This window comes from Callospermophilus lateralis, chromosome 3, assembly GCF_048772815.1.
Source record: "Callospermophilus lateralis isolate mCalLat2 chromosome 3, mCalLat2.hap1, whole genome shotgun sequence".
NCBI lineage: Eukaryota > Metazoa > Chordata > Mammalia > Rodentia > Sciuridae > Callospermophilus > Callospermophilus lateralis.
The window spans coordinates 158648812-158676381 of record NC_135307.1 but is presented as its reverse complement, the minus strand read 5'-3'; the positions used below and the strand labels follow the sequence as shown (position 1 = coordinate 158676381).

The following is a 27570-nucleotide window of genomic DNA, read 5'->3' as shown; positions in this document are numbered from 1 at the left end:
AAGTTCTGGATTCAATTGTTTTTCTGGGGTACCCTGGCACCAACTGTGAAGTTCTTCTCCAGATGAACTAAATGCCAAATTCCCTTGTTTATTCTTTCATACTTGTGTCCCGATTGTCTAAAAGTGTTGATTTTCAAAATGAAATAAAATGCCATTTGCCAAGGGTCAGAGATTAATTCCTTGCTCTCTGAGAACCTGTTCAAGCTGAATATTTATCAGACACAGGAGATCAGATAGGCTGAACTTTGGACTACATGAAGAGAGGCCAGAAGTTGAGTTCTAACTACCATGAATTCTGGGAATGACCTTTGCTTAAATCATTGAACTGTCAGATGCTTCATGCAGGTTCCCATCTATTGAAAAATAAATGTGAAAGAGATAAGAACTCTTGCCCTATTGCAAAAGAGGCCTCAAGAGGATTAATACATGCCTGGAAAAGCATTTCTAGCTCCTAAAAGAAAGAATGCTTAACATTGGGGCAATAAAGAATTTTTAGTCGTCATTTATTCTAATGTATTCTCTGCCTCTAGATAAAAGCTGAACAAACCAATTCCACACAGGGCTAGGGGCTACAATGGTATTTAATTATAATGAATGGGAAGTCAAGAGGTTCTTTAAAATAAAAAACGGCTCTTTGCTAATGCAGTTTAGATCCACAGTCTCTCAAATCCTGGGAGGTGGTCAGATGATCTCAGTCCATCATGCAGGCTCTGCCCTCAACAGTGAAACATTTTGCACCCCTCTGAAATATTGTGTGCAGATAGTGCAATGGTCCCCTGCACTACTTGTTAACTCATCTTAACATGTTGTTTTAAAGCATGCAGTAGTAGTTATTTATATTCTTATCGTAAGTACACAGTATATGCAAAATCTCTACATGAATTAGTTTCAATAAGTCAACAGCTAAAGAGGACAGAAAAAAATCACTTCTAGAATCTCCAACAAGATTCTAAGACATACATTTATGTACACTCACAGCACTCAATCACATCACATATTAAATTCTACATAGCAAGGCTGAAGAAGGCAGTTCTACTTCTCTCACTTAAAAATTAATAAATAAATAAAAATTTCTAACTGGAATTCCTAATGGAAAAAAATAGTCATTCTTTCTTTACTTCTGTTTTCCTCTTGAACTTAATGAATTTATTTAACAAGAGCTCAATGAGGACCAAGTGCTTGCCTTTCTTGCTCTTCATGCCCAGTTTCTCAGGCCTGTCTAGCACACAGTAGGCACAATAATTTTCTGCTAAACAAAAGGACCTAAGAGGATATCTTACCACCATATCTTTCAGAAGTGCAAGGCAGGAAAAGCAGTTATTTCACAATTTTTTAAAAAAATTAAATTTTAAGTGAGGTTTATTTAGCTTATTTATATGTAAATAAATATTATAATGGATTTAAAATTACTCAGCACAGATGAGGATTTGAATGAGAATCCATGCCTGGGGGACTGGGGTTGTGGCTCAAAGGTAGAGCACTCTCCTATCAGGGTGGGAGGTGCTGAGTTCATCCTTAGCACCACATAAAAATAAATAAATAAAGGTATTGGTCCATCTCAAAGAAAAAAGGAAAGAACTATTGCAAGGTTAAAGAGAGAGTGGGACAGAGGGAGGGAGAAAGAAAAAAAAATAAATAACTGAGACTTGCATTCCAGTTTCCAGTCCAGAGTACAAGACAATTAACAATTGTCACTCCATTCTAACAAGTAAAAAGCTGAACACACTGAAGGTTTCAACAACTCTGCTTGGATCTGTCAGAGAAGTGAGGTTATAGGGCATACTGCTACCCCAAAATTAGAGAGACAGGTGCATACAAAGAAACACAGCTTCCTGGAACAGAAGCCCCCTAGCAAAAATCACTGGGGAACCCAGTACAAAGGTAGGAAAACCTAAATGGTAACTGCTGCAGGAAGTTTGGTGTGGACAAGTCTCTTAAAATCCTCTGGAGGTGATGGAAAACTGTACGTACTTTTTTGAGTTTTATCTTCAATAGTCATACCAGGTTCTTAAAGTAAAGATGGAAAAAAAAATTTCCTCACACTTCCTACAAGAGAGAGAAAACTGAAATATTTTCAAATACCACCAAGCATTCTGTTAGTTCTCAGTAAGCAAGATGTTATAAAAAGAGCAAGGCTGACCACTGAATGTCTCCTGCTTCCTATCTCACCAGGTGACTGTTCTCTGTCTCTGGCACACACTCCTACAATAATACCATCACAATGTTGTGACATGGCCAGAAGATTCTCAACAGAGGCCAAAAAAATGTGGCTACTTGATCTTGAACATTCAGCCTCTAAGGCCATAAGCTAAATAGACTCTTTTTCTAAATAACCCCCTTTCATTTTTCCTAAATAAGCCCAGTGTCTGTTATAGCAAGAGAAAAACAGAATAAGACAGCTCACTATTAGAGTTGGAAACTTCCAACACTTTTCTATGAGAAATGGACATACCCAACAAGCAGAAAATCTGTAAGGACAAAGTTGAAATCAACAGCAAAATCAATCAACTGAATCTAATTGAGTCTAGTTATACACTGCTTCATCCAGTAACAACAGATTACACATTCTCCTCAAGGTCACTTGAAACATTCACCATAATAGGTTATGGTCTGCATCATAAAAGACACTTTAACAAGTTTAAAAAAAAAGAAACCATATAATCTCTTCTCTCAGACCTCAATAAAATTAAAGTAGAAATCAACAACAGAAAAATAGCCAGAACATCTCCAAATCATACTAGATTAAAAAACATATTTCTAAGAAACATGGATTAGAAAAGAAATCTCAATTTTTAAACATTTTGAAGTAAATGAAAATGAAAATGCAATTTATCAAAATCTATGGAATGCAGCAAAAGCAGTACCTAGAGGAAAATTTATATCATCCTAGGCATATATTAGGGGGAAAAAAGAAAAATCATAAGTTAATCACTTAAGTTTCCACCTTAGGAAACTAGAAAAAATGCATTAAATACCAAACAAAATATAAATTTTAAAAAAATTAAAACTACAGTAGAAATCAATATAATTGAAAACAGGAACTCAAATGAGAAAAATCAACAAAACCAAAAGTTGGTCCTTAAAAAATATCAATAATAAAATCAATAAATGTCTAGCCAGGTTACCTAAAGGGAAGGAGGTTATCTAGAGAGAGGAAGGGAAGGAGGGAGGGAAACGAGAGAGAAAGAGGGAGAGAGAAAAAGAAACAGAGAGAAGACACCAATAATACCAAAAATCAATCACACAACTATGCACAAGTAAATCAGGGGCCCATTTGACCCAGCTACTGAGGTCAGATAACCCTCGTAACTATTCCCATTCAGACCTCACTGAGAGACAGCTGAGTACGGCTGGCTTATCTATTATACTTATAAATTTTCTATATTAATTCTTATTTTCATTCACTAAATTTATAAAAATTTATGAATTTATTTCACTTTTTATGAAAATCTGTGATGATACAAACTCTGGAGGTAATGACACTATTTACTTAGTTTCTTGGTTACATATAGTTCAACATAATTGGGATCATTCAACAAATATCAAAATTCAAACTTCTATGCTTTGTTTAACATTAACATGAACCCAAGTGTAAAAAAAAAAATGTATCAGCACAACTTCTATCAACTACTGACATTTGATCTTCTAGGGCAGGGATGTGCAAACTAATGGTCAGAAGGTCAAATTTAGCACTCTGCCTTACTTTTTTTTAAAATAAACTTTTACTGACACAGCCATGCTCATTTGTTTATGTCCCCTCCTGTCTGTGGTCTCCCTAAACATGGTCTGAAGTAATTGAAACAGATCATGTGACCCTAACATATTTATTATTTAGTCCTTAGCAGAAAAGGTTTGCCAATCCCCCTTGCAGGCACTGTGCTGAGCAACTGATACAGACTACCATTTTACACAGTGCGGTAGAAATAATTATTACCCATTTAGGGGGAGGACACTGAGGTTATGCAGATCAAATAACAAGCAGTCAAGCTGAGCTTTGACACCAAATTCACTGGTTCCAGGGTGAACGCCAAGCTGTGCTAGGTATGAGCTGGGGGAAAACATGATTCTAATTTTACATAACTTTCCTAGTACAAAGATGAAGGGCTTAAACTCATCCCAGAAACACAGATACCCACACACTCCGAGGAAAAGTTTCCTGAATTCCAAGATTATCAGTGACATCAGTGTACTAACAACATCCCCACAAGGGCATCATGCTGTTTGTTCCTATCCTCCTGCAGATCAGGTCCCTACCCTTGCGAGTGGCTGCGACCAGTCAGCCAAATTTTCACTCTGTTCCTGCCCTGCCTACCTAGTCTATGTGCATACCATGCCAATCCCCTCCCTAAATACTGGCTCTTTAACTCAGAGCATATTATTCATTCTCTGATTTAAACAGACTTTGGTGGGACAACCTTAGAGTCTAACCACAATGCATATGAATACTCTAGAGTATAAAAACAAGAGCCAAGTTCAGAGAAACTAAACAGTCATTTTTTAGAATGTCACTATATTTTAAGACAACAGGTTTCTTTAGAAGAAAACTTCTCCATTTTAATAATTACCAAAGACCAAAAGACCAAAAAGCACTTTTGTTCTAAGGAATCAATTCAAGATACAAGTTTTCTTAAGTTCTGGACACCACAAGTGAAAAACACATTTGGCTTGGGACCAACTAGAAATCCTCAGAACATAATCAAGTCTGAGACAAGTGAACCCCTCCATCCATCCATCTTAAAACCACAAAGCACAAGAGTGTATTAAATGTTCTCTCGACTTTCTATAATAAGTCTGTTAATTTGCTTTAACCCAATGTTTCCCAGACTTATTTAAAAGAGAATATCTCCTCCCTTTCTCTCTCTCTCTCTCTGTGTATGTGTGTTTACCACATTTATATAGGAATAGCTCATCAATAAAAATTTCCTGAGTGACAAGCCCTGAACTAAGAACTGGAACTAGAATCTAGAGAAGATACATATTAAACACATAATAGAAAATTATAAAATAAATAGCATTATCCTGCAAAGAAAAATACAAGGCCAAAGAGAAAACATTTTGGAAAATGCTGCTATGGTAGATGGACACTGAACTAGGAATCAGAGCATTATATTCTGATCTCAGCTTGGACACTAATTCTATGTAATCCTAAAGAGCCTTCAGCAAAAGATACACTGCATGTAGGCCTTAGATTTCCCAATATGACATGACAAGGTTGGATAAGATCAGCTCTAAGATTCCATCCATTTTGAATATTCTGTCATTAATTCAATGTGAAATGAGAAATGAATAAGAAATTTCAATATACTACTTAGACACTTCAAAAGAAATACTGATGGCTCAGATAATGAAACTAAACGGGAAAAATGTCTTCAGAATATATGTCCAGAATTTAAATTAGCTCAGTATTTTTCTGAAGCAATAATGAAGCAATAAGAACTTTAATGGGAAATTTAGGTCTGCCATGATCTGATCCATTTTCTTTCCCTAGCCTTGGCACTTTTATCCCTGAACTCCCATGCTACAAGCTCACTCAATTTCCCCCAAAGCCCCAATTCCCCAAGAAGAACCCATTGGTTCTTCTGAGCTCAGGCCACTAGGAAGCCTTTCTTATCCAACCCAGGATTCCCAACATCAACTTAGTTCTAAGACTACCCTCAAAGCCGACCCTTCTCTGAACCCTTCCTAATATCCTCATCCATCTTCTGAAGACATGACCTATTGACCAAACCCTTCTTTGTATCTCCACCAATCATACATTGACTTCTAGCTGACCTTCTCACTTATTGGCTGTGTAACATGTTTCTTACCTACTCTAACCTCCATTTCTAAAAAAAGAACAATGAATGTCCACATCACAGGATTATTATGAGATTCCAATGAACTATTACATGGAAAATGCTTAGAACAATGACTGGCCACAGCAAGGGCTTATGGTCAGAACAGTCTCCTGCTTTTACTTCTTTCCTTATGAACAGAAACTTGGTTTTGTTAGAGATGTAAACATACCCAGGTGAAAAAACATCATGTGGCATACTTCTGCAAAGAACAGAGACCCAGGGCTGGGGTTGTATCTCAGTGGTACAGCACCTGCCTCACATATAGGAGGCACTGGATTCCATCCTCAGCACCACATAAAAATAAATAAAGATTGTATCCATCTACAACTTAAAAAAAAAAGAAAGAAAGAAAGAAAGAAAGAATAGAGACCCAAGTTGTTGAGAAGAGCTTATCAGAGGAGTATGGTCAACTAATATATGTCCCATTGCCCTTCCTCATTCCTCCTGACATATCTCAGATGTGACAATGTGGTTGCAAAGACTTCTCAAAACCAAAGGGAAAGTCCAAGAGAATTACACAGACGTTAGCTCTGACAGACAAGAACAACTAACCCCATGCCAACAGCAGCCAATCTCTGTATTCTCATTCAGTGTTAGGGCGCCTCTTCACTAGGTGGCATAACCTACAGCCACATGTACTCCCTGATCCAGTTAACTCCTATTAACTTTGCAACAATGACAACATACTTCATTATCTATTTACAAGTTTGGTTTCTCCACCAGTTGGAAAGTGTCATATTCATGTTCACACAACACCTCTCACAGGCAGGTGAAGTGACATCAATGGTCATTGTAGTTTGTTTCCAGTCCTTTTATAAGAGAAAAACATTACTTTGTTGTTTCAAGATTTTCCTTTTTCCCTCTCAGATTAAATTGAGTACTCTTTACAGTAATGAGATATTTATAAAGTGCCACAGACAGCCTAAAACTAAAGTTATTTCTCTAACAAGCCCTCACAGAAGAGCAGCTGTCAATGCTTCCACAAGCAACTCTTATTTCTAACAACCCAATGCAGTGGCACTAGTATCCCCCTTCACAGATGAGGAAACTGAAGCTCAGAGAGGTTTAAGGAGTCACTCAAGGTCATACAGCCAGCATCTGGCAAAGCTAGGACTGGTTTGCATACACTTGGGTTCCAGAGTTCATGCCTTAACTATTATTCTCTGCTACCTCTCAGTCACTATGGCAGCCCCTTCTTCCTAATTCCATATAAACAAGGAAAAATCTGGAGGAAATCTGAACTGAAAATCTGTAAAGATTCTTGACTCCAACGATCAGCTGAAACCAAGGAAGAGAATTCTACATCCACTATCCCAAGAGCCGTGGTTACTTTGCTAGACTGGACATTGTCAAATGAATGCATAATGAATGATCACAGAAAGAGAAGGAATTGTCCATTTTAATTCTTTTAAAAATATTCTGAGGATGAGAGGAGGTAGAGATAAAAGACGATAAGTCATACAAAAAAAAAGGTATTTTAAGTGGCAGATATAAGTAAATAACTAAGGAAGCTTTCTAATTGAAGCTAATTAAAATGGCCACCCAAGACTCAGACTGGGAAAACCTCTTAGCTCTAAGTATTATCCAGGTATTCTTCTCCCAAAGCAACCTTAGAAAACTGCTTAAAAGGATGAGAAAAGAACTTCCAGAAATGTGAAGATGAATTTACATCTTCTGCAGCAATTCTCAAGATACATAGCTACACAGGACAACATTCCATCTGAACAATTAACTATACTTAATTCTTCACAATTTATCTCTTACACATATACAGCATAAGGAAAACACTAGTAACCAGTCCCAGATCCACTTAGCAATATCCGTCATGCTCTTTCAAACAACTTCACTACCAAGGATCCTGAAATTAAATATAGGGAGGGCTTATTTCCCCTAACTACAGTGACATCTAGTGCTGAGAAACAAAAACACACCCTGTAACATAACATTTATCCCATTACCAGCACAGGGAATGCATAGTGTAAAATAGGAATATGCATTACTCTTCAAATAAATGATCTTTTCCATAATTTGAATTGCCCATTGTCTGTCAACTGTCTTCTAATCCAAAATTTAAATACTGCATAATATTAACCCATTGAGAAAATATACTTGTTTGGTTGAGGTGAAGAAGTCATTTTGTTCTTCAATGTTTTTATTTATTTTAAATGCAACTGCAGCTTTACTTATTAACAGCAGACAGAGATGTTAGGAGACTCTGCAGACATTAAAGAACTTCCTATTAAATTTAACAAAAAGCATTCTGGATTGATGTAATAATTTTATAAATACAAGCCATTTATTCAAAACCAACTTTCAAATTCTCTCAAGGAGAATAATTTAAATGTAAATGAAGCCCATTATAGAATGGCTTCTGATTTAGATATATCTTATCTTCAAATTCTTCATATTAAAATATATTCTAAAAGATGCAGGCTAGCCATATCCTCTTCATCAAAGTGTTGTACCATTTTGGTTTGAAGAATATAGGTGTTTAGATACCATTCTTAAATAATTAAAAAGTGCTAGATTGAGAGTAAGAAAATGGGACCCAGCCCTATTTCGACCTCTAAAACTTCAAGATCACATTACTTATGTTCTTGTGGCTTCAATTTCTCATTTAAAAAAAAAAAAAAAAAAGTTTGGGGGATATGGGAAATGGGAGAAGAGATTAGTCAAGATTCTTTCTTGTGCCCCCTAATCTAACATTCTAAATTTTATGAAAAAGATGCTTTAAGTATTGCCTGTCATTTATTTAAATCATACATAGTATCATAGCACTTTCAGGATAATATTGCAAAATAGATAAAACTCAGGCAACAAACCAGGTCTGAACTCATTGTGGAATTTGCAAAGATGTCTTGAAGACATTTAGAAGCTGACTCCTGACCTGGATCCAAGACATATTAAGTTGCATCCACTCTGAACTATACTTTCTGAACTAGTAAGAACTGTCTAAAGCCTTTTAATAAAGATATTGAGAAATCATACTATGTAAGCGAGCTCTCGTGCTGAATCAGGATATTCATCAACATTCTGGGTAAGTGAAGTTTTGCTGACAGAATAAATCTTTGCTTAGGTTATAGGAAATGTGTGTCAAAAAAGATTTTCTAAAATGAGGAAAGAGCTCTAAGTAATTTAAAATACACGTGGAGTTTTTCTACTATAATTATGGACATTACTCTTATTTTGCAGAAACAACTTCAAATATGTCCAAAAAGACACAACTGTGGCTTAGAGGCTACATCTAAAATGAGAGAAGTGGGAAGAGCAAAACCAGCAGAATGCGCAAAGAAAAAAGGAAGGAAGTGAAAAGATGAACCCAAAGACCCACCACATTGGGGATGACTCCAAATCACTGAAGATCCCACTGAGCATTTGTGAGAAGCTGGTGACTGTATGAGTGACAGCTCTTCAAAATGACTGAGGTGACACCTTTATATGTAACCAGAGTGAAATAAGCAGAAGAAAGCCAGAGGGGTGCTCAGTGACCCAGCAACTGAGGACATTAAGCACTGGGAAAACTCCCTGATAACAAGGTCTGAAAGGAAGTCATTGGGAAAAGCATAATAATTAAAAATAATGTAAGTTTTATTCACACTATCAAGAAATTCAAAACAGAACCACAATGAGATACCCCTAGATATTCACCAAAATGGCTAAAGGATAAAAGATAAAGAGCCACAAATGTTGGTGAGGATGAGGAACAACTGGGCCTCATGAGAGGTGTGACTGTGACTGATATAACTACTCTGGAAAACTATTTTCAATTTAAAAAAAAAAAAAAAGCTGAACATACACCCACTCCAAGATCCAGAATCTAAGCATATACATAATAGAAACGTGCATACATTTGCCAAAAGACATGTATCAGAATGCTCAGAGCAACACTAACTTTTAAATTAAAAAAAAAAACAAAAAAACAGGAAACAACCAAAATACAAAGAGGAAAATGAATAAACAAACTGTGATACACCCACAGCATATAATACTAGACAACTATGCAAAGATATGGGTGGATCTCAGACATAATGTTGAACAAATGAAGCCAGTCCACAAAAATATACATTCTGTATGGTCCGTGTGTATAAAGGTCAAAAGCAGGATAAACGAAGCTAGAAGTCAGGCTAGACAACTCCTTTGGAGGGAAGAGGATAACACAAGGTTACATAGCAGGGGCTCTGAGGAGCTAATAATGTTTGCTGGTTGCTAGATATATGGATGTGTTTAGTTCATGAAAATCCACCAACAATACACTTGTAATTTGACAATGAAACACACACACACACATATATATATAAACACACATAACACATAAATGCCCAGACTAAACAAAGGCTCCAAGCAGACATTTGAAAAGAAAAATGGGCCAAAAATAAAAGCCCAGTGGCAAAGGACAAAAAAGGAGCCTTCAATGAAGACCACTCAAGACAGAGAAAAGAGGCAGAGTCCCTATAACAAAGTTAAGAGCCTACAAGATAAATCTATACACTACCCTGGGAAACCCAAAGTCTTTCAGAGATAGAAGGAATCCTCAGAGCTCACCTAGACCAGACTACCCCATTTACAATAGAATAAACTAAGACCAAGAAAGAGAGGACATAACTTGGGCAAAGTCACACAACTAATCAGTGATAGATCCAGGTGTAAAACCAGACCAGCTCAGTTAATAAGACTTAAATAATTATAAAAAAAGAGTCATGATATCTCAAATAAATGAATTGTGCTACACTCAGAATGTATGAGAACTCAAGAAAAGGCAAGCTTTTGTCCATTTCATTCAAATGAGAAAGACTCTGAAACACCAACACAATGCAGGTGATATCCACAGGGTGGAGAAGGGGACTGCAGAAGATGGGTGGGGGGAGCAATTGTACAGACATTTGGGAATATAGCACATGGCAGATGACAGAAAGCAAAACTGTCACTGTTTTACTGTTCTCTATAGGCAGCACTCAATATAGGCAGCACTCAATAACACTTTGCAGAACTGGGCCATTTTTCCTTGTCCAAGAACACATTTCATATCTTTCTTTTATACAAACCATCATTGCAGAAAAGGGCACTAGAACAATTAACTGCTAGTAAGTTTCATATGAAGTAGAAAATCACCTATAAAAGTAGACAAGAACACACAACTGGCTGGATACATTTCAGGGGAGAAAAAAAAGTTCCAAAGATGTCCAGAGATGACATTAATATAAGAACAAATGTTAATAATATTAGAAAAACAAAATGACATCCAGGGACATAACCATGTTACTTTACTTAAGAAATAGGCTAGAAACAAGCCAAGACAAAAGAAGACTAAGCCCAACCACGCTGGAAAGCCATGATTAAATAAAGAGCATTACAAAACACAAAGGGAGATCTGAGCCACTATTTCATGGAAAGTAAATCTTGTCTTGACATTTACGGAGAAAACAGCAGATGGGGCTTCCACAGTGGCCATCTTCTATTTTGGTTTTTAAATACTGATAAACAACCAAATTCACTACAAATAAAGGATCACTTTTAAGACCACTTTTTTGCCATCCATCTTTATAAGATAAAAAAGCAAAAATGACCAAACAAAAGTCAGTGCATTTGAAAATGAAAACAAAACAAAACAAAAAAATGGAACAGAGTAATTAAAGAGAAGTCAGTCTCAAACAATAAGAGCCAGACAGAAAAGATGTGGTCACAATCTGACAATCTGAGACCTCAAAATAGGTTCCAATGCCAACCTCACCTCATCCGTCCTTTACTCTGTACCTCCTGGGTCTCAGTTCCTTGTCTGTAAAGTCGAAAAACTAAGACTACCATCTTCACAATGCTGTTGCATGGAATAACAAGGAAATCCATATACTAATAAAAACTGTGCTGTGTACATACAGTGCCCAAATACACGAAATGAAGTTAATGCTGTGAGAAAACTGAGTTTGCATTTTAATTTATTGGATTAAAATTGAAAATTAAGCTACTGAAAAACTTTTAAATACATTTGCAACATACTTAGTATAGGAATTATTTTTCAGATATAAATTTTATAAAATCAAAATATATATCAAATATATCTAACGCAACTTTAACATCTAAATTGAGAAGAGCTGTAAATGCAAAATTCAGGCCAGTCAACAAAGACTTATTAGGGGAAAAAAATGTAAAATACCTCATGACTAATTTCTATACTAAATATATATCAAACTGGTAATTTTTTTCATATATTAGGGTAAATAAATACATTATTAAAATTAGTCTGCTATTTCTTTTACCTTTTTAATACGGCTTCTACCAAGTTTGAAATTGTGTATATTGCTTGTATTCTACTTCTATTAGACATTGCTGGCTTGGAACGATGGCCAACATGTAAGAAGAGTGCAGTGATTTATTATCAGCTATTACTCCTATTAATATTATTATTACTAATTGCTGAATACAAGGCAATTTGGAGAGCTAAAACAGAACACATCTCTACCCTCTGCAACTCAGAGTCTAGTGGTAAAAGGACATATAACCGTTTTACAGGGCATAATTTAAATATCTAGCTATGTAATAAGAAGACTTATAAAGAAAAAAATCCATGAAAAGTATAGTAAACCTCTGAAAATCTCTGAAACTGCCATTCTAAAAATCTGAAAAAAAAAATCAGAATTTATGTTAATCACATCACCCAGTTGGGTAAGATCTAGATTAAAATGACATACACACGTATACACATATACGAATGAGACACCAACTTAGAATGAAGGTGAAGTCTGTAGTTTGTGGATGGGTGGTTTGCTCTTGGCTGGGCCAAGACCTGATCTAGGGTATCTTGCCTTGTTCCCATGTAAACACATGCAAAAACTCATGAGCTGCACATATTTGCACATTTTGTGTATTTTAAACCTCAATAAAAAAGCAAACTCAGCTGGGCATGGTGGCGTATGCCTCTATCCCAGCAAGACAGGAGGCTGAGGCAGAAGGATTGTTAGTTCAAAGACAGCATCAGCAATTAAGTGAGGCTCTAAGCAACTTAGCAAGACCCTATCTCAAAATTAAATATAAAAAGGCATAGGGATGTGGCTAAGTGGTTAAGTACACCTGGATTCAATCCCTGGTATTAAAAAAAATAGTTGTTTTTTTAAGCTCCTATAAACAAATCACTATATTTTTAAAAAGTGAATTGATTCAGCTGAAATTTCATTTCCAATGGAATCACTGGATGGCTCCAAATGATTGCATCAGTATACGACTTAGGGGAGTGCGACAGTGCAAGAAGTTATGTAGGCATTTTATTCTAAGAGCCTGGGCCTATGCAATAAATACAAGACAGGTGCTTTAAAGATGATCTTCCACATACTTTAGAGCTTGTTCCCCCAACTCTTGTGAGACGCAGGGCAGTTGTTTAAAAAAAGAGTTTCCATGAATCAGCAGTGAAAGCGAAACAACTGTTTTTTTTTTTTTTTTTTTTTTAAGAGCCCTAAGTGATTCCAAGTGGAAACTACTTCTGCAAGAAAAATCAACTTCTTATTACATGGCAAATAACCAATTTATCAGTTGTTTGGGATGAGAATCTGGACTTGGCAACTTAAAGAAGCACAATAGCTGGATGTCAGTCTGCTGGTAATACCAGTATAATTTTTACTTTAATGACAGGAGCAAGGAAGGCTTAAATATAATTCATTAATTATAGACTGTAGAAGAAAACAACCATCTTCAGTGATATGTGTGTTGTTCAGTTTCTTTCAAGGAGATATCAAAGCCACTTGAAACTAACTCCCACCATTTATATGACATAGACAACTTGCTCAGGAAGGTTGCTTTTAGCTGCAAAGCTGACACCATAAAGTACTAGAGAAAATGATAGAGATTTATAGCTATCTCCCTTTTGCAAGTATCAGAATATTCTGGTAATAAATATCCACAAGCAACCTAGGTCCATATTTCTTTTCTCAGCAGATGGCTACTTGCTAATTATACTGTCTTACAGATACATACTTCTTAAAACCATCACTTTTGCAAACAGACTTAGAGCTCTGTTGCTTGGAGTTAAGGGAAAATGCTGCCATCCTTAAATAATGCAAAGGCAAAATCAACCAGGATGCTTAGGAAAAGTAATCTCTTAAAACCTGCTGTTGTGATATGAATACAGGGCAGTGCCAACTTGCTGCTCATAGTAACTGTTGCTAGGTAGGCTGGAATAGGAAACATCAACCTAAAGGGGTCACCTGGAAAGTAAGCCAAATTCAAAACTATATATGAAAGGCTGTCAAAAAGAACACACCCATATTCAGAGCTCATTTTAAATCACATAATTAATCCAAAGGATAAAAAAGAAATGTGTTTAAATACACAGAATTCTTTGTGTGACATCTTTCAATTATAACACCAGAAGAGGCAGGTTTCTCAAGGAATGTTCATACCACAGCACAGATATTAAATTGACCCTTTCAAACAATTTTCCAGCTGAACATAGGATTCCTATGTCAAAAAGGTAGCATTCAAACATATTTTAATTTGCATCTCTTGTTTGTCTTGAATGTATTTTACACTATAGTTCATTACCAGATTTAGTATTTACTGTGGAAGATATGACAGTTTCAACAAGATCCACACACTCTGTCCAACCCAGTACACACCAGCTATAGTGAATGGGTCGTGTACCTAAACAAAGTTTCATATACATATTTTTTCTGCCCAACTGGGAAGACAGATACCAAAAATGGATGATTTTACTACAATGCTCCCAATGCCAAGTACTAACATTTTTCTCAATACTTTGCATGTACTCCTTTCTTTTCTTATGTAATAGGTACAATTACAGTCTGCACCTTCCAGTAAGAGTCTGAGAAACTAAAAGGTCAATGTGACCAAGGTTAAAAAATTATAAATGATGAATCCAGAATAATACACAAGCAAAAATCACTAGCATAGGAAGGCTGAGAACCTTCTTACTCCCAAGCTCACTGATACTCCACTACCACCCACTCTTCTCCAAACTCAGACTCTTAGAAATAATCCAAGGTGAGTTAAATGTGCACCTGGGTGACATGAACAATAAACCTATCTGTACCATGAAATGGCTGCTTTTTAAGCTCCTTTGCCAGCAAAACCAAGTTCCTATAATTTAGCACCCAGTGAGTACAGGTGTACATAAAGCACACTTCCATGACCAGGTAATCTTTTCCTCCCTGACTGTGACAATAAATATGCAGTAAGAGCCCTTCAGCACACATGCCTCACTGTGAAAGATCAAAAGAAAAATCCCTTATGTATTCAGAATAATTTATTGCAGAGTACCAACATTTAACAGGGTGCATTTGACTTATTTCTGAGCCTTTTGCTCCAGAAACGTTATTCAAAAGGAAGAACCAGCATACACTTGGAATACCTTTATTTATGAGCAATTCCCGCAAGGTGAGAACTGCCATGGAAAATATGGTAGGCCTGCCATTATTAACAACATCAGAACTGGTTCTTTAAGTAGCTCAGCATGGCCTCTGACCCTACCAAGTGCTATAGTGCTGACAGCCATCTCCCCTGTTAATTATCAAGTCCCAGTTGCAGAAAACAATGAACTTTGTTTATTATACTGCCTTTCATCTTAAAAAACAGTTACAAGAACAGAACTTTAGAAAAGGGAGAACACGCAGTTTGGTAGAAATTAACAGCCAGAGTTGAACTTTAATGAGAGGTTGACAAATTAACAGCTGCATACTATAGAAAGTGCAGTAACATCCCTTTTTTTCTTGCCTTAAGATCAAGAAAGAGCCAATGAGATAGTCTGTGTGAAGGCACTAAAAAAAGATAAAGCGCCTTGCACAGGAGAGCAGGGGGGTATTGTCAATGACTTTTGTTGAGAGAGATACAAGGTCATCCACACTAGTCTGCAGATTAAAGCAAGGAGTCAACTGATATCAAATAACCCTCTCTCAAGTCATGTGTATCCACAAATCCTCCCTCCTTTTAATACTCTCATCTATAGATAACAGGAGCACACACTCAACACATATAGTTGAAAACTTCTGGTATGAATGAAACGGTCAAGAGATAAGGAGAATAGAGGGGGGGAAAAGTTACTTATGGGAGATTTCTTTTGCAAAAATGGCAAGAATCCCCTCCCACCTTATCTGGTTTTAGTCATAGGACTAGCTTTAGGCAATGAGATATTAGCAAATGAGATGGAGTAAGAACTTAAAAAGTGCTTAGACTTAGACTTATCCTCTCTTGCAGTTCTTAGGACCCTGAGACCACTATGTCAAACCTGTGGATGAGAAACACAAGGCCAAATCATCCCCAGTCAACAATGAGCCAACCACTAGCCATGTGAGTGAAGCCATCTGGAACCATCCAACTCCAGGGAAAGAAGGAGGGCATCAGAAAGCTGCTGAGCAAGCCTAGACCACAGTGTCATAAAAAATAACAACAGCCTGTTTAAAGCCATTAGGCTTTAGGGCCATTTGTTAGGCAGCAAGTCTTCAAACTTGTCCTTAAACTTCTCAGAAATAGGAGGACACTATTGACTTCAACAATTATTCACTGAACACTTTTTATTTAAGAAGTATCATTATACAAGACAGTAGAATTTATGAGACATAAAAATATAAGCAAAACATAGGTCCTGATCCCAAGGAGCTTACAATCTAATGGAGAAGATAACAAGCATAGGACAGCTATAACACAACATGAAGAGGCAAACATGGCCTCCCCGCCACTCTCCAGGAATGCCTGTCATTCACATTACATACATGAACCCATTCCCCAAAAACTTCTCTAGTACTATACAGGGACTTTATAACCAACCAAACACCAGTGTTCAGATTTTCTGAGTGAGCACTGAATAAAACAAAATTGGTGTCTTCATGGAGTTTATATGCTAGTGGCTATAAATCTATAAAATGCTTAGTACGGTAAAGGGACTTTTCAGAGTGGTGTGTTTGTGTGTGTGTGTGTGTGTATGCATGTGTGCATGCACAGGTATACACACTTGTACTTAACATTTGTTTAGCCTAAATTATCTTTTTACATAAACTAAAATTTAAAAAAAAACTGGAACTAAAAATAAGACTTACTGATTTGATAAACTCTGAGGTCTCAAACTCCAAAGAATATGATAGCTGAACTACATTATTTTATTTAATAAATTATTTTAGGCCTGTTCTATTAAAAATTAGAAGATGAGAGAAGAAACAAGACAACAGAAGACTATGAGAGTTTAAAAAAAAAACAATAGTGGGGAAATGTCTTTTAGCATTAGAATGTAATCTCCACAAGGACAGGGACTTTTTATGTTGCTCATCAGGCATACTTAGTAACTAGAACAATGTATAATAAGTAAGATGTTCCTGATAAACATGTGCTCAAGGAAGGAGGGAGAGTAAGGAAGGAAAGAAGGGATGGAGAAAAGTTTACAGAAATTCAACAATAGGAAGTTAATGAGTTCCTAAAGGCACAACTTACACATGGCCTGCACTAATAAGCAGGTGCTGAACTAGAATGAATGAAAACCAAAGGAGAAAGAACACTGACTAACATAATTCCCACTGCAACCAATCTCTGTGTGACTGAAAGCTTGCAAAGTTAAAGCACTGTCTTCATGTAGACCAATGAACCACACAATCCTGTGAGGCCTAACAATGCTTTCGCCAATGACGGACTGTACACATGAAAGTGGCCGCATTATCCTGCAGTGATATTCCATCATAGTTTGTGCTATGATGCTAGCACAATGTTGAAAGGACTTTACCATGTAATTCTCAGAATGTGTACCTGTCATTATGTCACACATAGTTGTACTTTGCATTTTTGAAATGGCAAAAACCATGTATAAGCAATACATGTGACTGCCTGAGGTAAAAATTTTCAATCAACAAATGCACGAACAGTTATTGATGACGAAACTTATAACCCATGGCAGAAAGAGCTGCCTCATCCTAGATCCAAAATGGGGAGGAAACCGAAAATCATTAATAAATTCTTACCAGAGAACTATCCCCAGATTCAATTCTTAAACCAAAGAGAGCTCAAGATTAACAGTATTTAAAAGGGAGATATCACTCACAGACACACACACACACACACACACACACACACACACACAAATGTTGTCTTCCCCAGGCTTTGTTTGTAGATTTTCCAGAACCAGAAGATTCAAAGCCTAGGGCAGCAGGAATCCTGAGGACCACAGGAAACTTGTTCTACAAACCTAACCCATCATGAGCCTGCTGAGCAACAGCCCCAGTTATTAGTGCTGCTTCCAAATCCATTACGTTCCCCAATACACGTCCTCTCCACAAAATGGAAAACTGCAGACAGCCAGGGAAAAAAAATCTTTTATAGGTTGCCATAATCTTCCACAGACAAAAAGTTCAGCTGATTGATTCTATCATAAAACAGAAATAAGTTGGTTGATAGTATGCCTCTCCATGAAATTTAAACTCAGAAAATCTTAAGCCAGGAAAGGATTCCAATTTCATTTTATTATAGTTCTTGTTAGTTAAAACATTCTGAAAGAGTAAAAGATTCTCTTCCATCAATGTGTTATCCATCCCTGCCGTAGACTTGTAGTACTCTACCTTTCTATTTTTCCAGAGAAGGAATACCTGGATGCCAGAGTAATTTAAATCTAAATCATTTGCATTAGGATCCCATCATGATGTAAGTTCACAGATGCTCTGTCCTCCAAATCCAGTTCAACACACACTAGTTGTTTACTGTGTGTAAGATATGTAATAATTGCATATAATTAAAATCTGAAGGAAACAGCTTCAATTCAACTTACACTCATCCAAGTAGCTCACTTTCCAAGGAAACCTTCTCCTTGGATGTCTATGGCTTACAGTGTCTGTGTGTTATCCCTCCCTGATACAGTCAAAAGCCCTGTGCAGGGCAATAAAAACACACAAAAAGACCAGACAGATGCTGGAGCACATACAAGGCTATGTTTTCAGCAAGAAAAGAGACCCTGTTTATTAAAGTGAGAAGAACAACCAAAGCTGGAGGGATTCAAAATGAGAGCACTCATGGGGCCACAAACACTACAATGCAGCTCTGCTCTGGACAGACACTCATAGGGGCCATTTTCCCTTCAGCCACACCATCTGTCAGGTGGCTGCCAGCTTTATGCTACAGTCCTAACCGTCTGTGATTTATTTTGAAGCACAGAGCTCAAGGAGTTCTTTGGAAGTCAGATAACACACCTTGGGCATTTTTCTTTAACCATCTATAAAACGCTGGAACAGAGAAAATGAAATGTGTACAAAGCAGATAAACCAGAAAGAGGCATAAATGTGGCAGTAGAATAAGAAATAGTGGGAATAGAGAAAGAATTTTGGAATTCTTTCTTTTAAAGGATCATTTAAAAAATTCATCACAATAAAACATCAAGGTTTGTAAAAAGTCAAGCTGAAAGGTATGTGGGAGGGGTGCTGAGCAGTCTCTTCATACATCACTTCCTACAGTAAGCAATCAGAACAACATCATGACTATGCCAAACGAAAACCAAGGCAAAGGCCCTGGAAGCCAAGGCTTGTAGAAGTTGGATTTATCACAACATTAACTTCCATGTCCCAAAAGAGTCACCACAGTGGAAGACAAATTCAACCATGAGGGAAGTCACTCTGGGACAGCATGCTGAGAAGACCAGAAAGACTGACACAAAAAGAGAAGAAGAGCATGTGAACACACCAGAGGGCCGGCAGCACAGTCGAGAGAGCAGATGTGGAGCACCACAGGCATCAGACAAGGTCTCACGAAATTGAAACTATTCAGTATTTAAACCTAAGGGACTTCAAAACAGGGAACTAGATGCTCAGCTAAAGAAAGAGCTGGAAAGCATTCTGGGACAAGGAGGTCACACACACACACATACACACACACACACACAACAGAGAGTCAGTACCACCACCAGATGAGGGGAAAAGAAAGAAAATGTTTCTGGAGATCAGGTCCAAGTTACCAGGCAGAACTGTAAGCGCCACAATCACTCCTTGCTGGCAGGAACTAAGGCCATGGAGAAGAGAGGCACCTGCCACTGAAGATTGTGTATGAGGCCAGAGGGGAGGGATCTGGTTGTTTTCTCCAATATCCCAAAGGGAGATTCATAGGACCCTAAGAAAGGGCAGCCAATAAGAGTCAGCCCCCAAAGCACAGGGCAGAGCAAAAGAAGGGGAAGAATGGCTCTACCTTTCCCAGGGACATCTGTGCTGGCACTCAAATCTGAAGTTACAGACCCATCACCTGGAGATCTTTCTGAAATGCAGATTCTGCCCCAGGAAGTTTGGAGTGGGGACCCAGAGTTTGCATTTCTGAACAGCTCCAAGGTGGTGCTAAGGCTGCTGATCCAGAAGCCACACTTTGAACAGAAAAGGATCTAATTGATCTATGTGAAGGACAGTGCTATTATCAAAAGGAATTTAACCATAATTCTCTCAAGAATAAAAATATGCAGTCATATATGAAATTTTCAAATATAAATGAAAACAATGGGATGTTGTATACAGAAGCATCACTAGGGTAGAAATGCTCCCCACACAATACTTCATGGTGTGTTGCCCACAAGGTCATCAGATCTGTAGAGTTCAAGGTTAGGGCTGAATTGTTTCAGCCCAAAATACATGGTGAAGCTCTAAACCCTAGTACTTCACAATGTAACTGTATTTAAAGACTGGACCTATAATAAGTTAAAATTAATTGACTAAGATGATTAAGTTGAAATGAGGCCATTAGGGTGAGCCCTAATCCAGAGTGACTGTTGCCATTATAAGAGGTGATTAGGATACACAGAAGGAGACTGGGATGCAGACACACAGAGCAGGTCACGTGAGGACATGAGGAGGTAGCCATCTGCAGGCCAAGGAGAAGCCGCCTCAGGAGAAACCAACCATACCAACGTCTTGATCTTGGACTTCTAGCCTCCAGATCAGTGAGCAAATGAATTTCTGATGTTTAAGCCATACAGTCTATGGTATTTTGTTATGGCAGTCTGAGCAGATTAATACAATTTATTTTTTGTTTACTGCTACTGTTTAATCCTGTAAATTTCCAGTGTGTGCCTGCTAAGTTTGAAGCAGAGCCATAGAAGTTGGCTCAGAGAATGATGAAGAGATGCAGTCCAGGGCCAGCTCCTGCTCTTCTTTTCTGTTATGGGCGTGTTGGCAGCAAGAGGGAGAAACCAATATTGCCTAACTCAAATGATGATAAGCACTATGCCAGATATAAAAGCAGATGCCATAAAAGTACAGAAGAAAGCAATATTTATCCTGAGAAGCAAGAGAGAGGAGAGAAGGGATGATCAATGGGCCTCGAGGTAGATTCTGACAGAAGCACAGAAAGGCAAAAGCATCCCTAGTGACAAAGCAACACCAACAAAAGCTAAGGGACTCCAAGAAATCCAATTCCCTACTGCACTCAGCAACCAGCATGTCACCCAGCAGGTTGAGATGAAGGGAGAACCATGACAGGACTGTTTAGATGAAACTGAACAGGAGACACCTGCCTACATGAACTTCAGAAAATGAAGATTAATGAAAATGAGGAAGGTGGATTACAGGGATAGAAAGGGAGGAGATGTCGAACACAGTAAGAGAATTCTCCCTCATTACCTATTGGCCTAGGACCTGCCTCTTTAAGTAAAATACATGTTCTGCTGTCAACTACTTTCAAAATAATGCTGAAGATTTTATCATCTCTTACCCTGCTAACTTGGATATAACAAAGAGGTTGCCATCCACCATGATTTCCAAGCTGGGAACCAAGGTATATGACATTTATAGATGAATGATACAGCTCAGTAAATCAGAAAGGAAATAGCCTAAGATCCAAGTTCTGAGTTCCATAGATCAAAGCTCAGGTTCCAGCTTCTATCATCATGTTGCTCTGCTAAAACAGTCAGCACCTTTTGTCAGAGCACACATGCACCTAGAGGTCTATCACTGTCCCTCCACCCTCATGCAACAAGATTTTGGGTTTTACTTATCTAGAACAAGAGAAACCACAGATTGGATGTAGAAAGAAAGGAACAAAAATACTCCTGACTTGAGCACCTAAGAGCTAAGGATATAGTGATGTCCAGGCAAATTTAAGGGACTTTCAAGAGTAATTCAGATTTAAGGGTGTCTTCACCCAACACACTGAGTTTAGACTCCTCCCCCTACATGGGGGGAGGGAAGATCCCTATGTTTCTAAAGCTACTGCAAATGATACATGTTAAATCTCAAGACTCATAACTGAAACAGGCAATGTAAATATACAGTAAAGATCATTGCCACTGATTTGAGATGAATTTCATGCAGTACTATGTATTACGATGAAACACAGCAGAAATACAGGAGAGAATTACACAAGCCAAACATATATACCCATGGAATTGCAATCAATTCCAAAGAAAGTTTTCAATGAAAACATTCAAATTCTCCTCTTCTTCACTCCAGACTGCATGTACAGTCTTCCAAAAAGAGATGAAGACAACCCTTAAAGTACCAAAGGTGAGCAGAAATGACTATAGATTTAAAGCACAAATACCAGCAGAGAAATCTAAAACAGGCTTGCAAGGTCGAGAGAAGGAAAAATCACGAAATATCATTTGCCTTCCTCCTAACCTTTCACACCTAACATGTATCATATTTTTCCTTCTCATCTGAAAAATCTTTTTCAAAATAAATATAATTATATTTAGGAAAAATTGGATTGGAATTAAAGGAAGATTTAGCTTCTGGCCCAGAATCACCTTATAAGGAAAAAAAAAAAAAAAAAAAGCCTAAGAAAAACTTCAGAGGTTTCACCATTGTGACTTTCAAAATAAAATTTTGCAGGGCCATTATAAAACCCAGTATATTACTACAGTAAATGGAAATGTAGTTCAGTGGTAGAGCACTTGCCTAGCTTGTGCAAGGCCCTGGGTTTGAGCTCTAGCAATACACACACACACACACACACACACACACACACACACACAGAAAAAAGAAAGAAAACCCTATAGTGTCAAAGGAGACACTGAAGCAGCAGCAGCAGATCAAGCTTATATCTTTCAATTTATTGCTACAGTGCTTCTGGTGTTACTGGGCACTGCATACAACAATGACTTTTCAAATAGCTGACTAGTGATAATTTCTTTCTTCCTTAAATGGAGATATTATTCTTCCCTCCTTGGCAAATTTTCTGGGAAAACATACATTATACCATGAAAGTTCAAAGAACTGGGGCTTCAGGAGCTACAACACAATCTCTTAAGAGTAGATGTAACTTATCAAAAAAATATTGTACCTCTTTAAAAGTGTTTATTCCATACATAGCTATTCTGAAATGTGAGTGAAGTCTTTGTTTGGTTTCATGCACTAAAATCTCTCAACAAACCTGGGCTGGGGTGTAAATCAGTAAATCAGAAGACTTTCCTAACACAGGCAAGGCCCAAAAGCCCAGGGCTGATGCCCAGGGCCATGTACATATATACATAAATACATACATATAATCTAAAAAAGGAAATGTTGCAGAAGTACAGTATACATCTTCTGTACAAAATAGTACAACATTCTTATCATAATAAGGAGAAAGAAGGAAATTTGAATGTGAAAATTCTTACTTGTACAGTGCTTCCTGAAACTGATAAGAAAATTACCAGGATCATCACAACCTGCTACCATTTGGAATTTGGGCACAACCTCTGACCTTATGAAAAACACTCTTATTATCCCTGATTCCCAAGATCTTTATGAAGTATAATGCTGGCTCTGCTCTTTGAGACAGTTGTTAGATACAGACAGAACTTAATTTCTAATCCAGGCTGTCAAAAGTCTGCCTCCATGAACCAGTGATTGGATGCGCCATTTTGATGTGATGGGGATCCAAGTTAGGGTTCTGCCCAGACAGTCAGTTAAGCCTCATCTATCTAGACTTGCCAACATTAGATGAAGGTTTAACTCTTGAGATAGTCCTACTTCAACAGACCTCAAAACAAAGAAACAAATGAACAAAAAACTCAGATTCAACAGCCTCTAAACTGCCTTCCCTTGTGCTAAAGTCAGGCAGATGCCTTCAATGCACAAAATTTTAACCTGAACTTCAAACCTGGTGTTACTGGCCCTCAATACGTGTCAGAGATTTTATACCCAAGTCAGCAAAAATACAAAAACATAAAGAAACCAGTATTTTTAAGCACCAACCATGAAAAATGGAGGCCTCTAAGAATTTTCACAGTAAGTCCTGCCAGAAATGCATACCATCACACAGTCTAGTCCTTGAGACACATGAAAAACATTTTGATAGGACATGACTAGTTTTGAAATTTAGTCATGACACACACAAACATATTCTACAATGTTGTCAAGGAAAGTATATTTTTAATTTAATATATTGACTTTGGCAAAAGTAGAAAAACAATGTGAATACCCCTAAAGAATAAAAAGAGTCAAGTAAAAGTAAATATCTTAAATATCAACATAATCTGTGCATGTTAAAACATACAGCTTTAATGTCTAATAAACTACTTACTTTCCCAATTCTTCAAAATCAAACAGTCAAACATAGTCACTAATTGGCTCCACTGACTTTACCCTAAGCAAAGCACACAGCTGCCATGTATGAAAAGGGGGGTAAAAAAAAAAAAAAAGGTTTACATACTTAAGCCAACACAGTAAGACTAAAACACCTTTTTATAGTCCTTACTTTCAAAATATTTTGGGTTTCATTCCACTTATTGGTCCATTCCTTGGTCAGTTCTTGAACCTAAAAAGAAAGTGGTTATTTTTAATAATTAATAAGATTTTCTTATAGAAAGCTACCAAATTCTTAGAACTTATGCAAAGATAAAGTATTATTTTTTAAATGAGCTAGCAATTTCTACAAAAGCTATATCACCAAATATAAGTCAAACAAGCTGATCTCATCCTACAACCTACATTTTGGTAAAGGAAAAAACTGACAGAAATTGTCAATCAAGTTGCCTAGAATTTTACAAGTCTTTCCTGGCACATTAACTAAAGCTGTTTCTGTGGATTATTAACCAAAATCACAAGTTCAAGGATGACAATGTCCCATTAAATGGGTTAATTTTTCCTGACTATACTTTGGGTCCTAAGAAATAGTGATTTACTTTTCTTTCTAATTAGATATAGTGATTAAATCACCTTGGATGTTGCATTTTCTTTTAGGAGATAATGTGCTTTTGTAGCTAATTAATGGGGTTTAAAAATCTCATTCTATCTTATAAAAAAAAAGGTGGTACTTTAATTGACTCTATTAGTGAAAGAAAAGATCTTTTGATAAAAAGCAGCTTCTTTCCACTCTGCTATAACTTTGGGAAGAAAACATCCCCATTGTTGATCATGGAGAAATTATTTTTCAAAATTAGTGGACATTTCCTACTAGTTCCAGAAAAAATTCAGATAATCCTAATGATTAATTCATTAGGAAGGAAAAAGTGATACCTGAATTGAGTGGTGGAGGAAAAAAAATGAATAAAAAATGTGTTCTGTGAATAGGAATAGACCTAGGATAAAAGAGAGCCTTCGGAAAGGGGAGTCATCCTCTTAGGACCTCTTCCTTTCTGTGCCAAGTCACTCCTGCCTCCCCTCCTTTCTCCCAGAGGCAGACACCTCACTACATAAACCTCCTGGTCTTCCCACCAGTGAACCACCGCACTTAACCAGGACACATGGACCCATAAAACACACCTGCCTTCACTCTCACTGCTAAAACGAGTGAGGGTGTAAGCAGCCATGAAGTACTACTTGGAAAGGGCATTCCTGTCAGCAAACTTAAAGAAAGAAAATGTGGTGCTGACAAGAACCGAAGGATCAGGAGTGATGGTTTATCCAAGAAGAAAACCAAACCTCACCCACCTACACTCAATCATTCAGAGGCCATTCATTTTACTCCTCAGTTTACCTCAAGTAAGACTGTGGGGATTACATTTTTTAAAATAATGTTTTTTCTTTTACTAGTTATTGGTGACAAAACTCTACCATCTTCTTGGTGAAAAACAAAAGAAACAGAAGTGGAAGAATCTTTCTAGTTTCACTTTTTGCTCATCCCTAAAGCTATGAAAAGGCAATGTTGATTTGTCTGATCCTTCACTGATACCAACCCCAGATTCACAACAGTAATAAAAACCATGAAGGTTTTGGGGTATTTGTTTTGAAAAAAAACTTTCAGAGAGGAATATTCTTGGTATCCTCTTCCTACAAAAAAGGAATAATAGCCTGATATGTTGAGTTTACTAATTTATACTAACCAGAGTTTCTCGCTGGCAATTAACCTGAGAACACAAAGCATTCAAAACAAATGATTCTGCATTTCACCAACAGATATATTCTCAATGCAGAAAAGCAAACCAAGCAATCCTTTCCAAATTCAATCAAGTAATTCTAGCCTTAAAAAAAAGTTTTAAAAGATGGCTTGGAATTATCTTTTCATTATAATTAAATCAAATAGTCATTTAAAACATTAATAAAAAATGCAAATGTGTGATATCACCACTAACAATGTGATCAGGTGATGAGATTTATAGCCAAGCAGATGGCAAACAATTAAAAAAGGTCAGCAAAAAACTCGACAAGTCTTCAAAAATGTTACGAACAACATAGGCAGTCATTTCTGTCACAGCATGTGTAATGCATTCAAATTAAAATGTTTATTGCTTTCTATTAGCTCAGGTATTCTAGAAAACTATAATTGAGAGACAATTTAAGACTCTATCCAGACATTTCATAGCATTCAAAATTAGAACCTGAAGCACTAAAATACACAGTTTCATGAGAAAAATAGGGATTAAAAAATAATGTTTTTACTACCGCTATTATCAGCTTATTAACCAACATAATTACCCAGGGAAGCGTCAACAAGTTTCTAAGTACAACCCAATTTATATCTTCCATATTGTGTATTCTTGAGTTTTTACCAACAGAATCCAATTATTTTTCTCAGTCTGTTTTAATCATTCAGCACTAGGAAGAAAATCCATTCCAAAGATTGTTCTTAATGTCTGTTTCTCTTTTCCCAGAGGGTGTTATTTTTTAAAACAAACAAAAAAAAAAAGCATAGAACAAGGTCAGCCATGAAACTGGTTTCCAAAAAGGACCAGCCCACAAGTGTTGGCTGCAGCCTGCCTCGCCCCTGAGAGCTGCTCTCTCTTCTGATCACTCACTGCAACACCCTCCCTGCTTCGACTCTCAGCCAGCTTAACTAAACATGTGCTGGACATCCAGTGGAAACAAAGTAAAGAAATGACCAAAAGCAAAGCAGTGCCCATTGTGAAGTTGAGAAGACCACTGCTATTTAATCTATTTCATGAATGTTGAGCTCCGCCTCCCTCCACTAGGGACTCCTGCCTGTTCAGATGGCCTGAGTGGTCTTACTGCTTTGTCAGGAGGGCCAGCATGTGCATTTAATCTCAGTTGACCATCATGTGCCACAGAAATCCTATTTACTAAATCACAGAGAAAAGTATGCAATACATAAAAAGGCAACTATTGTGCATCTTTAAAAATGATCACAGGATTGGGGTTGGGGAAATACAATGTAATGAAGAAGGAAAGTAAGTACTAGAAAGCATGGACTTAAAAAATATAGCATAAGTTACCACTTACTCTTGCTTCATTCTGCTGAAGTTTTTCCTCCATACTTAAAGCTGTAGGGGAGTCTAAGAGGGCAATCTAAAATTTAAACCACAAAAAACATCAGCAGTTAATAAACAGCAGTGTCATACTAGAAGAATTATTCCAAGAATATAGTAAATGATCAAAAACTTCCATAAAAAAACATGAGATATTAGTAAAAA

At 37.1% G+C, this 27570-nt stretch overlaps 1 protein-coding gene across 2 annotated transcripts in view; it reads right to left on the bottom strand.

Moving 5' to 3' along the window:
• Kif16b (kinesin family member 16B) overlaps positions 1-27570 on the bottom strand; it is a 280309-nt gene that overhangs the window by 196510 nt on the left and 56229 nt on the right. For both annotated transcript variants that reach the window (XM_076851502.2, XM_076851500.2), the window contains exons 11-12: positions 27380-27445; positions 24459-24518 (exon numbers count right to left, since the gene is read on the bottom strand). In XM_076851502.2, coding sequence (XP_076707617.2) covers positions 24459-24518; positions 27380-27445 — 126 coding nt within the window. The remainder of the gene's footprint in view (positions 1-24458; positions 24519-27379; positions 27446-27570) is intronic.